The sequence below is a fragment of the Sipha flava genome, unplaced genomic scaffold, assembly GCF_003268045.1.
Source record: "Sipha flava isolate LNK unplaced genomic scaffold, YSA_version1 103_pilon_pilon, whole genome shotgun sequence".
NCBI classification, from domain to species: domain Eukaryota; kingdom Metazoa; phylum Arthropoda; class Insecta; order Hemiptera; family Aphididae; genus Sipha; species Sipha flava.
Genome location: NW_020271717.1, coordinates 1,315,494 through 1,332,004, shown reverse-complemented (window position 1 = coordinate 1,332,004; position 16,511 = coordinate 1,315,494). Strand labels below are relative to the sequence as shown.

The 16,511-nt window shown below is 32.6% G+C and overlaps 4 protein-coding genes across 4 annotated transcripts; 3 read left to right on the top strand and 1 right to left on the bottom strand.

Moving 5' to 3' along the window:
• The first annotated feature begins 1,560 nt into the window (after positions 1-1,560).
• Positions 1,561-3,528, top strand: LOC112681742 (ATP synthase mitochondrial F1 complex assembly factor 1). The gene is made up of 5 exons (XM_025552043.1): positions 1,561-1,930; positions 1,997-2,183; positions 2,245-2,409; positions 2,499-2,621; positions 3,079-3,528. Exons 1-5 carry the CDS (start codon positions 1,683-1,685, stop codon positions 3,382-3,384), a joined length of 1,029 nt encoding a protein of 342 aa, XP_025407828.1. The 5' UTR covers positions 1,561-1,682; the 3' UTR covers positions 3,385-3,528.
• Positions 3,529-3,641: 113 nt separating this feature from the next.
• LOC112681750 (Na(+)/H(+) exchange regulatory cofactor NHE-RF1) lies at positions 3,642-7,467 on the top strand. The gene is made up of 2 exons (XM_025552057.1): positions 3,642-4,662; positions 6,652-7,467. Exons 1-2 carry the CDS (start codon positions 4,060-4,062, stop codon positions 6,841-6,843), a joined length of 795 nt encoding a protein of 264 aa, XP_025407842.1. The 5' UTR covers positions 3,642-4,059; the 3' UTR covers positions 6,844-7,467.
• A 672-nt stretch (positions 7,468-8,139) lies between these two features.
• Positions 8,140-8,698, top strand: LOC112681758 (cysteine-rich PDZ-binding protein). The gene has a single exon (XM_025552067.1). It carries the CDS (start codon positions 8,223-8,225, stop codon positions 8,574-8,576), a length of 354 nt encoding a protein of 117 aa, XP_025407852.1. The 5' UTR covers positions 8,140-8,222; the 3' UTR covers positions 8,577-8,698.
• A 77-nt stretch (positions 8,699-8,775) lies between these two features.
• Positions 8,776-12,995, bottom strand: LOC112681732. The gene is made up of 4 exons (XM_025552035.1): positions 12,471-12,995; positions 10,201-10,401; positions 9,549-10,094; positions 8,776-9,474 (listed from the first exon to the last, which is right to left on the bottom strand). Exons 1-4 carry the CDS (start codon positions 12,662-12,664, stop codon positions 8,817-8,819), a joined length of 1,599 nt encoding a protein of 532 aa, XP_025407820.1. The 5' UTR covers positions 12,665-12,995; the 3' UTR covers positions 8,776-8,816.
• Between the last annotated feature and the right edge of the window lie 3,516 nt (positions 12,996-16,511).

The following is a 16,511-nucleotide window of genomic DNA, read 5'->3' as shown; positions in this document are numbered from 1 at the left end:
TTATTATTATTAAAGATCTATTTACTATTACATTGCCATGGTAGGTATACCATGGCAATGTAATAGTAAAACGACCGGGCCATGTCGACCAGCGACATGATACTTTTAAGTTATTGAACATATTATGTAGGTACTAACTTTGAAGTGTCGTAACTTCGAAACTATGCCCGAGCGTCAAATTCTGATTTGACCGTCGTTTTCAGTGTACTTAACTATATATGTTTCAAAAAAAGAATTGCAAAATAAAATGTGTCTCGTAAAGTATAAATATACCATAATAGTTTTAAAAGATAATATTTATTAAAAAATATACGAAGTCTTAAATTTTAAAAATCAATGTCAAGACACTCTGGTAAAATGACTAAATAATTCACTGTCATGCAGTGGCGTAGACAGGGGGGTTTTGGGTGTTTACCCCCTCCCCCTCAATTGTCTTTCCAAATATAATAAATGTATTATTTATATCAGGCGCGTAGCTAGGTATTTCAAAAGGGGGGATGTTATTTAAAATTATACACAACAAAATAATTACTTTACGTATACTTTATTGTACAAGCATACAAACAAATTAGTACATTATACATGAATATATATTCATATGTAATGTAGGTACTACTCTATGAGAAAGTATTTAAATATTTTATTAACATTTCAAATGTACATTTTTGTCATATGTACCTATTTTACATCGTGTATGATACGACACAAAACTACGGCTTTGGTTTATTAGACAAAACGGTGTAATGAGAAGTCGGATCCCGGCTTTACATTATTGCTAAATACCACATATATATTTCGTTATGATAAAAATGTTTTCATCACGGTTCATGATGAATTTTTACCTTTTTAAGACTTAATTGTAACACGGTTAAAGGGGGGTGTTACTACACCTGTAACACCCTCCCTGGCTACGCGCCTAATTTATATTATTGTATATTTATAATATTACAGCCGGAAGACGTTTTAATTAAATTAGCTATAAAAACAAGAAGAATACGTTTGTTGTAGATACATGGTTAATATTATAGTTCTGTTCATAATATTATTTGGATTTGTTATGTATACTTCTATAAACAAATAAAAAATATTAAATCTTTATTATGAGGTGTTTATAACATATAATTATAATATTGTATATTCACAAGTTCACAACTTAACTTTGTTCTTGAATAATTCAATTGAGCAACAAATCTAACGAAAACTAAAAAAAAAAACTAAGTTTAATTTACACTTAACCCCTTCTCCCCTTACAAAATCCTGGTTACGTCACTGCCGTCATGTAAATCTAAAATTAAACTATCACTACAGTAGTTTTTCTTCACTGAAAAAGTTGTCTTTCCCACCATCTCCTTACATTTTTTTTTTTTTATAACACATATCAAATGCAACAGCGCCAATGACACATACAACTTCTTCTAAATCAGACATGGTCACAAATGTTGGCGAACATATAGTACTAATTAAATTATGAACAAACCGTTTGTCGGGTGTGGTCGCAGCTTAACATATACATTAGTAAACAAATAGTATCAGTGTTTGATTATGTTATCAATTTGAAAATCGAATATTATCATTTGACATTTATCAAAACTCAAAAGTAAAACTCTATGGTTCATGAAATATTTTTGCTAACTTCACTATTTCGTTTTAATTCAAAGTAATAATTATTATTCGTTACAAAAATGCTGATGGCGTTAAATCGGCATATGTTACATAATAGCCTTTTAAAGGTTCAACAACATATTGCAACCTCTGGTACCACATTAAAAGCAGCCGCATCTACTGCACTGATCAATAACAATGTAACTCAGACAGTTAGATCTATTTCATCTCAACAGCAATCATCCTCTTCAGACAGTGATGGAGACGATACTTTAAAAAAAAATCCATACTACAATACATATGCTGAAAAATTGCGTGCTCTTAAGAAGTAATAAAAGAAGAATATAAGTAAATAATGCTCTTTACTAATATTGTGTTTATATATGTACTAAAGAAAAGATACTGATGCATACCGTGCAGCTCTACAACGTTTACGACAAGATCAACAAAAAGCTGACAAAACTGTTGATGAAGCCGTAGAAACTGTTTCAGATGTATCTGATCAAACTGACAGTATTGCAACTAAAACTCCAGCAAAACCTAAACGTAAACTATCACGATCACTACAAGTTAAACCAAAAGTACATCTGATCCTATATTTATTTTCTTAACTATATAACCTATTTTTGTAATAATGTATAGACTCTAGATCAAGTTATGAACATGGAATTATTACGCGATAAATCATGGCGAGATGTAACTGAAATATGGTTAGCATACCATAGAAAACGCGATGAAACATTAAGTGCTGTTATTCCTTTAGATCAGTTTAACTTATTTTACAACCAATCGACTAAATATCCAATGGTAGACACTTAAAAATATTTTAAAAACTTTAATTTTGAAATTTTTGATTTTAAATAAATGAATTATAATGTAAATATTTATACTTTCAGTTCATTTTACCACTTCCACGCAATTCTAGTGGATACGAGTTCATATTTGCTCAGTTTCAGCATTACCAAGAATACTCAACGTCCAACTGTACAATACACTTGACACCATTAATTAGTTATCAGGTAAACAAATTAAAGTATTCTAATACTTAACAATGCTATAAGTGTTCGCCAATTTGGTGTCTTTATGGTATAATAACTGATAATAACCATTTTGATTTAATTTTAATTTAAATAATTTTGTTACTATCAAATTTATCAGTTAAAAAGTAATAGAAATTATTATTATTTAATAACTAATCCAAGTACTAGTATAAAGAGCATGTAAAAATGAAAATAATAAATCTGTTTAAGAAGTACTGACATCCCAATATTTTATTTTGGTTTATAGTGTGTAGATTAAGTTTCAAACACATAATAAGTTGCAAAATTATTTTTTTTAAATCTTACTATGTTTGATTTTGAATTCAATATGTATTGCATTTAAATGTGTTACAATTTAAATATTTTCATTATATAAACATAAAAATAAAGACATTAATATACTGTTTTTGTTATTTGATTACAATGGGAATTTCAGACTTACAATGAAAATGCTCCAGAATGTATGACAGTGGAATACTATACAGATCTTTGCAACAGTGATAAAACTACAGACAATGAAGATTCGAATGATGAGAATTATGTTTTAATGAGGGCGACATATGATGGAAAATTGTTATCAGCTACTGAAGCAGCTTGTCTTGTCAACCAATTGCGTATATTCTATGGAATAGATGCTGGGAGTACAGAAAAAGAAAGGCTTTTAAAATTATTCAATGAAGGCGACAAGGATTTCAAACACTCTGAGGTCATCTCTTTGGTAGAAACGTTAAGCATTTCTTAATGACTCCGCTCGGCTGTAGAACTCTTCTTTTTGTTTATATTCATGTTTGATTTTGTGTAAAACATACCGTTTATGAATGCGTGTTTAAAATAAACACTGTTTAGTACAATACTCAATAAAATATATTATTACAATAATAATTTATTTCGCGGTTCTATTTTTCCCCATCTCAATGATGATGATAATAATATTAATAATAATAACAGCATAAAGATTTTTGATAACGGTATTGAAATGAGCGATAGCGTTTACCACAACGGGACGATAACGCGACCGAACGGATGTTGGCAACGGACGTGCGTGGGCCGCACACGATTCTGCGGGCGACCGTGGCCGCCACCTGTCACGCACATCTACTTCATCAGTCGTTCACCTCCTATGGTACTCGAGTGTCAGTTAACGTTAACAGGTGTTATCGCGGTGCGCGCGCACGCACACACACACGCACACACATACGAAGGTGGACGTACCTGCTACTACCACTACTACGTTACCGCGTCGAAATTCGTTATCGGCGTTGTTCTGTGAATTCAGTAACGATACGTACTCGATCGTACGTCGTATCGTCGTCGCACGCTACACCGTTAAGCCCCATCTCTCGCGCAACTACCGAGCAGCACAACCGAGGTCCGGTGCACAGGATTTCACGTGCTACGCCGCCGCATCGACCGTGACATGTCCATCGACAACAACGATCAGCAAGTGGCCGAGCCGACCGTGCGGCTGTGCATGTTGCGCACCTGGCCGGGACACTTCGACGGCTACGGGTTCAACCTGCACGCGGAGAAATCGAAAACGTCCACGGCCAACGGCGGCACCGGTCTGCCGTTCTCCGGCGGCCAGTTCGTCGGCAAGGTGGACCGGGGCAGCCCGGCCGAGAGCGCGGGCCTCAGGGAGGGCGACCGTATCGTGCAGGTGGACGGCGTGGACATCGAGGGCGAGACGCATCTGGCGGTGGTGGCCCGCATCAAGAAGGGCTCCGCCGCCGCCGCCGACGGTACCGAGGACGAGAACGCGACCGACGGCGCCGCGGCGATCAACCGCTGCTCACTGCTGGTGGTCGACCGTCGCGCCGACACGTATTACAAAGAGAAAAAGATCCGGGTGCACGCCAACATGGGTCTGCAGGTGTTGGTGTTACGCACGCCCGACGAGCCGACGCCCGAGTGCCTGTCGTTACAACAGCAGCAGCAGAGCGCAGCCGCGGCCGCCGACGGAGCTCCGAACGCGAGTCCCGGGACGATCGCTGCAGATGGTGGCGCGACGGACAAGCAACAGGTGAGTCTTACCCTCTTTTGTTCGTATCAATTCGTTTCCGTCGTTTAAGGATGTCTGGTCGCTAATCTACCCGGGCATTTTACTCTCGTCCCGTCGTCGCCCACACGAGGTTGGCCTTTTTGTGTTACCGGCTAGGAATAGAGATCGAGCTAGAAAATATATTTCGGTAAAATGTTGGGCGTGGGTGGCAGCGGCGGTAGGCATAGCCAAGGACTTTAGGGCATCGTTATATGACGCGTGAAAAACGCGGTCGAGGACGCCCCCACTTCCGACGTCGTACGCCCGTGGTGCCGTGTTGTCAGGCGTTAGTAACACAGCGTAGATATAATAATAATAATAATAATAATAATGCACCTTGACAGCAATAACTCGTATTTCGTGTAATAATTTTATGCGGAATTAACGTTTTTTTCGAGAGTCTATTTAACAGCCCATATCTGTGGCCAAATCCTACACAGCCGCCTGCGTCGTACAATAATGTCGATGTGACGTGAATACGTAGCCGCGGTTATTTTTTCCTTAACGCAAAGCTACGAGTCCGAGGGATTGGTAGCTTAAACTCGTTAACTTCTCGGGTGATGGATTTCATCCGGTATTGTTAATAGCAATACCCGCTGTATACCGACCGTGTAGTGTGAAACGAATAAACGAGTTTGTACGTCAAACATGGTTCGGACTTCGGTCGGTTTCGACAACAATCACAGGAAGATTTTAACAGTATCGAATAACCAACTATTCGACGACAGTGGGTGATAGAAACAAAATTTATTTCGAAACATGAATAATTTACTTGGCTGTCCGTTTTTCATGGAAATGTATGGTAATTTTTATGTGGGTAGGTGTAATTTAATTGCTTAATGATTTTTTTTTTTAAAAAATAATGTTCATAACTACAATATTATAACGAAATAATATGCAAATCAGCAGTTACATAAATTCAATTTTGTAATTATCATATTTTTAAACAAAGCACTAATTATGTTGTAGAATAGTTTTATTGTTTCTAAATGTTATTTGTTTATACTTATAATACTGAATGTACTTAATGTTTGCAGTTAAAATCGTTTTTAATGGATATCGAAGGACAGTAGTCCATAACATTTAGCCCATTACAACTGATTTTAACTACGATTTGGGTACAAAAACAATTAAATAAAGTGATTTTAATTATTACCTACAATATTAAATAACAATTATTTTATTTTATTTTTTCATTATATCAGTAATTATCTTTAAAGACAAATTTAAGAAGGTAACTTGCCTACTTTTTTTCTATTGACTAATAATAATTCTTCGTATATTATTTATAACAAATTACTAGGTAAATATACGGTTATTTCGTTTTTAATTTATCTTTGTTTACATGAATCGATATTAAGTGCGTTCATTTTAGCATGAAAACAATTTTAACATGAATATTGTTTTAAAGTTGAACCCAAATTTACAAATTATTAATATATCGCCGAAATTATTTTTAACTTATTATTTCTACTACAAATTATAATATATCATAATAAACGTAAATACATGAATTTTATGGGAAAATAAAACTGGTGTTTTTGAACTGTAATGTTTATAAATCGTCATTCGTCGCATTCAAAAAGTTTGTTCTCCGAATATATTTCAGTTACGTTATCTAATATGTTTACAATGTTCCTTAAAAAAAATATTTTACAAATATTTTTTACTTAGATTTGATAATATTTAAGATATTAAAATTTTATTGAGCAGTGTAGTATCTAGTTAAAAAATTTCTGACGGTCATACTCTAAGTCCTGGCATTGCAATTTTTGTATTAAATTGAAACGAGGTATAATAGCATATTGAATCGATAAATTATGTATAAATACAATTTATATGATTTTATAATGTCCAAACACGAACAAATGATTGTAATTTTAGATATGAGTACCATTAATAAATATTAATTTTTTCCACGTTGTAAACTCTTTAAAATGACTCATGCGTGTTTTAAATCGGGACTTACAGAGCGATAACGATGTCACTAAAAAAGCTGCGAACTCAACGACTCCCACTACGACGCTAAATCTGAACATGACGGCCGCGGAGTTACGCCGGCGGTTGGCGGAACGCAAGAAACAAGATTCGCGACGCGCTGGTGGTAATGGAGACGGTTCGTTAGATTTTCGCAAAAAATATGAGATTGTCGACAAATTATGAAAGTGCCTGATCTTGGACGTACAAGCGCACACGGCACATCCACACACATACACACACACACATTTTAAAGTAAACACATCAGTTTATATTAAGTTAAAATAATTAAAAAAAAAAAAAAATGTATCATAGCATTTAGATTATACTTTTAATCATTATCGTCCGTCCGAATTTTTACAATATACAGGGTATTTTTATTATTAGGTATATACGTATATGTATACGATTTTATTATTAAAATGTATTTTTTTTTCGACCAATGTCATTGTAGTACACGGTTTTGTTGAAAATTATGTATTCACACGATAATAATAATAATACTATACCGCGATTTCTAACGTACGATTTGTTAACTAGAATTCGTGTCGCATGGTATATTTTATATTTGTGTGTCATAACGAATTACATTTGTTTTTCGACCATTATTACTCATTACTATTAGAAATTTAAAAGATAGTTAATAAATCGAGTTCGTGACGGTAATCGTGCAGATCTAGTTGATTTACGAATTAATTATTATTATTTTTATTATTATTATTATTATTATTATTATTGTACTTAATTATTTATTTATAAACTCAATATATTGCTCCAAAATAAAGTGAATACGTTTGTGATTTAATACTATTTATAAGTTTTTTTAATTTACACCTCTATACTTTTTTTTCTTAGCTTATTCCGGGCCTTGTAAGTCCATTACCGCATCCACCATACGTCTCCATTTCTCCCTGTCCTTCGCTAGTTGTTCTCCCTCTCTTATTCCCAGGAGCTTGAGGTTTTCTTTAACTCGGTCAATCCATCGTTGTCTTGGTCGTCCTCTCGATCGATTTTTGTCTGGCGTCCATACTGTGATCTCATGTACTGTTTAGCCCTCCGGGTCGAATATCAATAGACGGCCTTCCTTAGCCATTTCACTGACAAACGTAGTTTGATTTTTACTCTTAACAATAAAAAGGTTTAACATTACACTGCTGCCTCTCAAGCTCCGAACATCCATAATGCATCATTTGAACCTCCAACTATAACATGGTCTATTTGGTTCTTTATTTGCCTGATGGTGAAACCTAGGCTTGTTTGTGTATATCTTAATGCGGAAATGTGGTGCTAATTACTACTATACGTATTTCTAGTCATAGCAAAATTAATTAATCTATACTTTTAGTGTATAATATATATTTTGAAAAATCAAAAACATATCAACAGAATTCTTACCTCCACAATAATTCATATTGTGTTCTGCGATACGGCCCACACTGCATCGACCCTCACGTTATCAGTTCTTTCTATCACCAACCGAAGTTGTTATCATATTTATTGTTTACGAGTAAGTTTACCGCACACCGTAACGGATTCGCGTACTCTAGAACAACGGCAGTTTCGAAATGGTGTGCGATAAATGTGAAAAGAAATTAGGTGTAACTGCTACTCCTGATCCGTGGAAACAGGGATGCCGCAATGCGATCGACACGGGTTTGGTGCGTAAACAGGACAACAAGCAACTACAGACTATTGGGAAAATCAAAACCTTATCTGGGTCCAAAGTGTCTTCAAAGTCTGCTCTGAAAACAGGATCCTCTTCGGTTATGTATTCATTTGGTGTATGCAGAATATGTAAACAGAAAGTACATGAACCTGGGAGGCACTATTGTCAGAGTTGCGCATACAAAAAAGGCATATGTGCCATGTGTGGTGTACGCATTTTGAACACCAAATCGTACAAACAATCTGCCACGTAAATTTTAAAATATTCTTATCAACCCTGTACTAAGTTGGATAATAACTTGGATAAATTATTAATCCAAAGATAATATTGTTTCAGGAATTTATCACATGTAAATTATTCATATTATTATTGTAAAATATATTTGGTATTTATTATTTGTGTTGTAATTTAAAAAAATAACAATAAATTTTAATTATAAATATTAATCTTTAGTTTAATTATTTAAAATACATTAATATAAAAGTATAAATGTTTATACTGCCTCTACAGTTAAAATTTTCTTCTTCGTACAGTTTTGGTGATTGTTTGTTTGGTTATGCATAATGATTTTACTAGAAGCAGGAAATCCATCCATTAAAAGACAATATTTAGACCAAAATTTAAATGCAGATGATTCTGTTAAATTGACTCTAGTAGGTGTATTATCTTTTGAAACTGAAATACAATCAGTAGCAGTAGGTTTTTTCAAAGAAACACCAGCATGAATACTTTTATCTTTTTCATTGTCATCTATAATGTGTCCAAACCAAAAGATAACAGCTCCAGGACCATAACGATTCCAATAAGGAAACAGTTGTCGTTGCATAACGTTATGTAACTGTTCAGGACTACCAAACATCGCTTTTGACTCTATCCAGTTCAACACTCTAATGGTACTTTCATCACCTCCAACATAATGAGATGCAATGTTTTCTTGATAACAGTCCATGTTACTGTCATCGTCAGATAATATGATAGCAATGGGTTCATTGAGTACCATATCGGGTGTCATATCTAAGCCACGTAAACGACACTCTTTTTCAGTTTTAAAGAAAGAATTTTCTCCCTGTTGGTTAATCTTTGATTTGGCAACAGTAGTAAAACATGTCATACACTGTTTAAGGACTTGTTCATATCGACTTCCCGTGCAACTATAAATACAAATTCAAAAAAATAATTAAATAAATTCAAAAAAATAATTAAATAAATTCAAAAAATAAAATACCTTTTTATAAATTCAATGCATGACCCATAATTACTATCTACTATTGAACATTTATACACTTGGTAAGCTAATTGTGGATCGGTACGTATAAGCCAAGTAGAAGTACATAGTTGATGTATTGATACATGTAAATTTTTAGCATTCATTGAACAGGATGAATTGCTATTAGTAGAACTATTGAAAGACTGATTTAATACTTCAACAGGTGTAACCTTTTTCAATGAACGGATTCTAGCAGAAAGCCACTTCAATTGTTGCGATAACATAAAATCAACATTTACTTCAGTAACTTTGGTAGGAACAGGTTTATTGATACCATCTTGTAATATTGTACTACTATCATTTAATAAGGTACCACTGTCATTTAATATACTACTATTTGAACTTTCATCATTGTTAAAACGTTGCTGGCGATCTTTTAGTTTTTCATCCTGTATGTGATCTCCAACTACCATCTTTGCGACCAACATGGCTGGCATATATAAATTATTTGCCAATGTAATTAATGGAGATTTATCAGAATTGTTGGCTGCTAATTTTTTATATCTGATAAATACACACACACACACACATATATATATGTGTATATTATTATATGAATGCATAAAATAAATTATATTCAATATAATAATTTTGTAGGAATAATTCTTACTTATCATACAATGTCTGGGTAATTTTTACTGAACTTCCTTTATGTTGCTGTTGACCAAGCTTCGGTGCAATTGTTGATGAAGCTGATGATGGTACAGAAGTCTTAGATTTTGATGAATTATTGAAAACCTTGTAGTGACGATTACGTACATAATGTTGAACGCGAGCATCGATAATACTCAGCAAAGTGTTTTCATTCAAACTACAATAGAACATTAATAAGTATAATATAATTACTTTTTATCTGAATATCATCAGAATAAATCATTTTATGTTAGCAGTCTTTATTATCTTTTTTTCTACACTTCTTATTTCAGATAAATTCATACTAGATGATAATGGAATAATAAGACAGTATATTTTTTAAATCAATAAATAGTGATGAAATTATTGAAAACATTAATAAAATCAAAAACAAACTATTTTTATTAATATGAATTTACAAATCATATACACAAAAATGTCTCAGCATCGTTGATTGCATTAATCTGATAATCGGCGGTTTTTTTAATTTTTGAAAACATTAAAAAATGTTTAGTGGTTCAATGCAATAATTTTGCACATAACAACAAAATGTATATCTTACTAATGAATTGGGTTCTAAGCGTTTTTTCTAATTTTTATTAATGTGTTACAGATATAACATTTTGAAAGAAAATTTCAAATTTCAAGCTATTTATTTTATTTTATCTTATCTTATATATTTATACCTATAAATTATGTTTAGTTTAGTATAATATACTAATAACATTTTTACTGTTGTTATGTACAAGTATATTTAGTAAAATATCTTTATTTATGAAAATGTTTACATTAAAAAAATTAAGTGCATATTTTTAAAGCATATTTGTACTTTTTTAAGTGCATTAAGTTCCGAGCCCTAGTTATTATGTTATTCAAATTAGGTGATAAGTTAACATGTGAACATTTCTCAATTTCTATAACATTAGTTTGATCAACCATTCTTTAAAAATTTATCAAAAACAGAGTAGTAAATTTTTTTTAGAAAAACAGGTTTTCTTTACAATTAAATAACTTAATTTCAGAATAGACATCTACGAATCATGCAATTTTTCATGTTGATAATTTCATTTGAAAAAATGTTGATAAAAATTATAAAGCAATGGGCAGGCATATTCCTGGATGTACAAAAAGCTTATGATTAAATTAATCATAAATTATAAATAAAAAAGTAGAGTATTGAGTAAGTAAAATACTACAATTAAATAAAACTCATAACTTGCTTAAAAATTAAAATATCAGAAAAAGCCGACCAACAAAACATAGAAAATTTTCTACTTTTGAAGTTTGATTATAAATCAATTTAATATTAAAGCTAACATCACTCCATTTAAATTACTGAATGCAAACTTGCTATGTTGTAAGTTTGACTGACGAGTTAGACTGACTTGGAGCTGCATTATTCAAATATATCATTTCTTCATTTTTTAGTCAAATTGACTTTTATGTCGAATATATAATTGTATAATGGGGTAGATACAGCTCATGTTAACAGTCAATTAAAATACGTAGAACAACAGTTAAAAAAATTACCATCTTAGTGTGAGTAACGTATAATCCTAACAATATCAAGTACCTATATCATGCATGTTATCTTTGCTGGTCATTCGGACCTAAATTAACCTTTATTCAACAAACACTGTGGTCCAATATTCAGGTATACACATTTAATTTTATACAGAAGTAATAAACATCATTGTGTTGTTCATTTGATATCCATATATTTTACAAGATTGATGAGCCCTTGGAGTTCCACAACAGAGCTATAAATATTAATCAGAGAACATTAGAGTATCTAGTACAGGGATAGTCTAGCCAGCAATATATTATAGGGATTCCACTAGATAATTATATCATGGATATTTGCTATTTTTAATGAATACCAAATAGTCACGTTACAGAGATAACATATGCAGGTGTAGTATCTTCATAAAGGACCTAATACTGTGCTTTGAGTCACTCCACAATCTACATCAAAAAGAATTGGAATAAAATATTTACTACACTTCGTTTACCTGAGCGATCTAGTTTTTTTTTTTTTTATTAAAAATTTATAAATATAAACTTTTATATTTCATATATTTTAATAGATAGGAATCGTTGCTGCAACACAAGATTTGCTTCTAGGGGTAGCTGCAATATTGTAAGCTATTTTTTGAAAATGTAAAATACTGAATGTTTTTGAAACAATAAAAATGTTTATTATTATAATAGGTAAACATTGCAATGCAAAACCCACTCGATACTCACTGGGAATATTTACTCTTGACTGTCTTGGCCAGCTCACCATGTTTGTTTAGGATGAAATTGGTTTTGTCGCTGATCAGTGAGTCGATCCAATCGATCATTGCGTAATACTCGGAATTTGTGATGCATTTTTTCTTGCCCCTCACGACGGATCCGGTCGCGTCATCGTCGGCGGAACGAACGTCGATCTCCTCCATCGCCGTTGAATAACAAATGATCGCTTGCTACTCGTACCGTGATGTCAAAGCGTTGCGTTAAAATGGTTCAAAATTACGGTTACGGACCGCAGGGATACGAACTGCGCAACTCGCACGTTGTTCCAAATTTCCGTTGGACGAACACGACGAACAGCGAGACGGGTGATCAAAACGAACAGTTTGAAATTGATGCGAAACGTTCCTAGAACAACGTTGCGGGTGATAACGGTGCGCAGTGTGCCAGGAGCACGCGGCGATTTTCCCGCGGGTTTTCGGCGCGTGCCTCCAACGCGCCGCGCGCTACGTGGAAAACGTCGAAAACGTCGCCGAGACCGACACGACGGGAACGCAGTGGGACAAACGTAACACCGCGAGGGGACACATTTACCGTACGCGCGGACACCGGTCAAACAGCACGTTTAGGCGACGCGTTCTGTTTGAACAGCACTCTGGAACGCGCGCACGCCACAGTAATTAATCCGTCGTGCTGTCGTCCGTTAAAATAATTGCATTGCGCCGTGTCCTAGGCGAATCCGACAAACGCGATAATCGCTGTACGACGCGACCGATACGATTCGCGTTGCCGTCCGTCGACGCGATTGTCGCGGTGGTGTCCTAAACGACTAATAACCTAATACGATAATATTGCGGCGATCGCACTAATGACAAATGCGGCCGCAGCAGTAAACCATCGTGTCCTATAATAATGTAAAATATAATATTCTAAAATTTTATTATTAAGTTTAGTACGTACTAGGGCTGCCATACGTAGCAGAAAACCGGAATCGTCACCGGTGCCCCGGCTTAGACATTTAGAGGAAATGTAGTATTGTTTAATTTTTAATTTCGACCATTTTATCTCAAAGTACACTTTTAATCGTAATCGATTAACAATATATAATAAAACCATAATTTGTAATTTACACATATAAATACCTATGTAATATATTTTACTTTATTTTAAATACTATATTGCCGGCTATTAATGATCCTCTTCAGTGGCGTATACATAACTTTTGTGTGGGGAAGGGGATCATTTGCAAACAAATCATTATTTTTTTTTTTTTTTACGTTTCTGACGCCTACATACTAAAAACATTATTTAGCATAATTCTAGTTTAGCATTCTATCGACTTATTAATTTTTTTTTTCCAAAATGTGTGTTTTAAAGTGTATTATAAGTACCTATGTAAAAAAAAGAAGCCCGAACAAACTTCGTTTTGAAGTTATTGATGAAAAACTTAAAAAAACTACATTTTTTTCATAACGCGCATTTTTTTTTTTTAAATACTTAGAATTGAATATTTAATTTTAATTTCCACATATTTACATTTTTATTGTCCATTTTACCTAATTGAGGTGGTTTTGCATAGCAAGTCGAGGGATATTTTCGATTTGCGGAGCGGAGCGACGGCGCCGAAGAGCGAAGCGACGAGTGCTGAAACACTCGTATAATAGTTTCATTGGCCATTGTCGATACCACACGCATCGTTTGTAAAACATTTTTATTTCATTTTCACACTGTTAGACAATTTTTAGTGCATTATTTTTCATAAATACTTCGTATGTAGGTGGACCAGGGTCAATTGTTGAAATTGACGAATCAAAATTCGGAAGGCGAAAATATCACAAAGGAGATCACTTCAAGTTTTCAAAACGAAGTTTGTCTGGGCTTCTTTTTTTTTACTTACTTATAAAACACCCTAAAACATACATTTTGGAAAAAAATAAAAATAAAAAAAATCGATAGGTTGCTAAACTAGAATCGTTCCCATTATTTTATAACATTTAAAAAAGACCTTGGGAGGATCTGACCTCCACATCCCCCTCTTGAATACGCCACTGATCCTCTCAATATATTAAAAGTTATATAAAAAGTGTATTACTCAATATTGTGTTTGTGTTGTCCCAGTTCCGCCTTATAAATTATGGCGACCCATAATGTATACTATATACAGACTACAGTGTTGGTTAATACGTCTCTGCCATTACATTTATTAAATAAAATGGTTCTAACTGAAAATACAGTGCTTAAGCAGTGGCGTAACTGGGAAAAAATCTAGAGGGAGCAAAATAATTTATTAACCATGATCGAAATCCTAAGCTCCCTGTTTTAAATATATTTGTATTGCACGTACCTATACACTATACAGAATAACTGAAAAATGTATTAAAAATTGAACTAATACTCAGTGCTTTGGACATCAATAGTCTTTTTACATTTTGATGACATGAAATTGAACAATGTCAACTGACGTTTATTAGACATTTTTTTTAAGATGTAATTAATAATTATTAACAAATTACAGTAGAAGAATAAGCAAGTAAAGAATAATAGAACAGTATAGTCTATAGACTTCAGTAAAACACTAAAGCACACAATCGCAACACAATGTAAAGTGAAAATAATATTAAATTGTGTTAACTCATTGTTCATACTTGTAGGAGGCTCTAAATTCTCCACACACCAGGAAAAGATACACAAACACCACTATAATAAAAACACTATATATAAGTCGCACAAAAAAGGTTTATTGTAATAATAAAAAGAACAAAAAATAACAACACTCGAAAATGAATAACACAGGTGTACGGAAACCGGACACACTCCGATGACGCGCGCACGACAACGAGTAACTAAAAAAAAAACTTGAGCAGTGGTGCTGTTATCACCTTTATCACCCTAAATACTTCATGCAATGATATTATTAATAGATTATTTTTGATCCTAATCTAACTATTGATTATTGCAATAACATTTACAAGATAAATTTAAAATAAAAACTTCTATACAATTATTTGAATTATCTTATAACTAAAGACCGAATATAATTGCATTAAAAATAACTTAAAATTGAAAAAAATATACCAAAATTGCAATGAAAAATACTTTAAAACTATGTAGTAAAATCATATCATATATGTACATTAATTACTTACTTAATTAATATTATGGACATTAATATAATATTTACAAAATATATCATTTTTTTTTAATTTAAAATTTAAAATTATATACATTTTTAAATTATGTTCTTGAAAATTGTATCATCTGTTACTTAAAATATGTTTATATAATGAAAAAGTACGTTGAACGTCTACACTATTCATCGATTCGTATTTAAAATAATTTAAAAAAATTTCTTTTATATCTAAATTAACATTTTGATTTCCTGTTATAACCTCAGAGTAAGTTTTAATAGTTTTAGGTATATCCTTCATTTTTTTCTAAGACATTTTAATTTATCTTTAACTATTTTCCTATTGGGATCGGGAATATTAATCGAAATATTTTCAATTTCACTAAATATGTTTAAATTATTAAGTAATTTACTATTTGATTCTTTTAAACTTATGAGTTTTGCGGATAACTCGGAAAAATATAGTTTTAAAAATGCTAGACTACATTTAACTATATTTAAAAATGTACGTCGTAGTTATATTTTTATTTTAAAATTATTTTATAAATAATAATTTGTATATTTTATCATGTGAAGTGTACAAAAATTGCAATACTTGCAAAAATTGCAAAAAATTGCATTATTAAATTAAATAGGAATACTATAATTAATCCAATTCGTAAACATATTTGATTAGATTTGATTTACCTGGTATCAATAAAAAGTTATAATATCTATTAAATCCTGTCTTTAATTATAACATTTTAAATAATATACTACATTATTTCTTAACTTATGATAATTCAAATATTTGGATTATTTAAGAGGAGGCAAAATTATAACTCTCAAATTTATCAGGGGTACTTGCCCCCTCTTGCCCCCTCCACATTTACGTCATTATTTTTAAATATTTATTGTATAAAAGGTATGTAATAAATTACAAAATG

What these genes read in the sequence shown, in the direction of transcription:
- LOC112681742 (XM_025552043.1), top strand. Translation starts at nt 1,683, where the DNA reads ATGCTGATGGCGTTAAATCGGCATATGTTACATAATAGCCTTTTAAAG. An exon ending in CACTACAAGTTAAACCAAAA is followed by an intron (nt 2,184 to 2,244) that starts GTACATCTGATC and finishes AATAATGTATAG; the next exon opens with ACTCTAGATCAAGTTATGAA. An exon ending in AATCGACTAAATATCCAATG is followed by an intron (nt 2,410 to 2,498) that starts GTAGACACTTAA and finishes TTATACTTTCAG; the next exon opens with TTCATTTTACCACTTCCACG.
- LOC112681750 (XM_025552057.1), top strand. Translation starts at nt 4,060, where the DNA reads ATGTCCATCGACAACAACGATCAGCAAGTGGCCGAGCCGACCGTGCGG. An exon ending in GCGCGACGGACAAGCAACAG is followed by an intron (nt 4,663 to 6,651) that starts GTGAGTCTTACC and finishes CGGGACTTACAG; the next exon opens with AGCGATAACGATGTCACTAA.
- LOC112681758 (XM_025552067.1), top strand. Translation starts at nt 8,223, where the DNA reads ATGGTGTGCGATAAATGTGAAAAGAAATTAGGTGTAACTGCTACTCCT.
- LOC112681732 (XM_025552035.1), bottom strand. Translation starts at nt 12,664, where the DNA reads ATGGAGGAGATCGACGTTCGTTCCGCCGACGATGACGCGACCGGATCC. An exon ending in GTCAAGAGTAAATATTCCCA is followed by an intron (nt 10,402 to 12,470) that starts GTGAGTATCGAG and finishes GTTCTATTGTAG; the next exon opens with TTTGAATGAAAACACTTTGC. An exon ending in ACCCAGACATTGTATGATAA is followed by an intron (nt 10,095 to 10,200) that starts GTAAGAATTATT and finishes TGTATTTATCAG; the next exon opens with ATATAAAAAATTAGCAGCCA.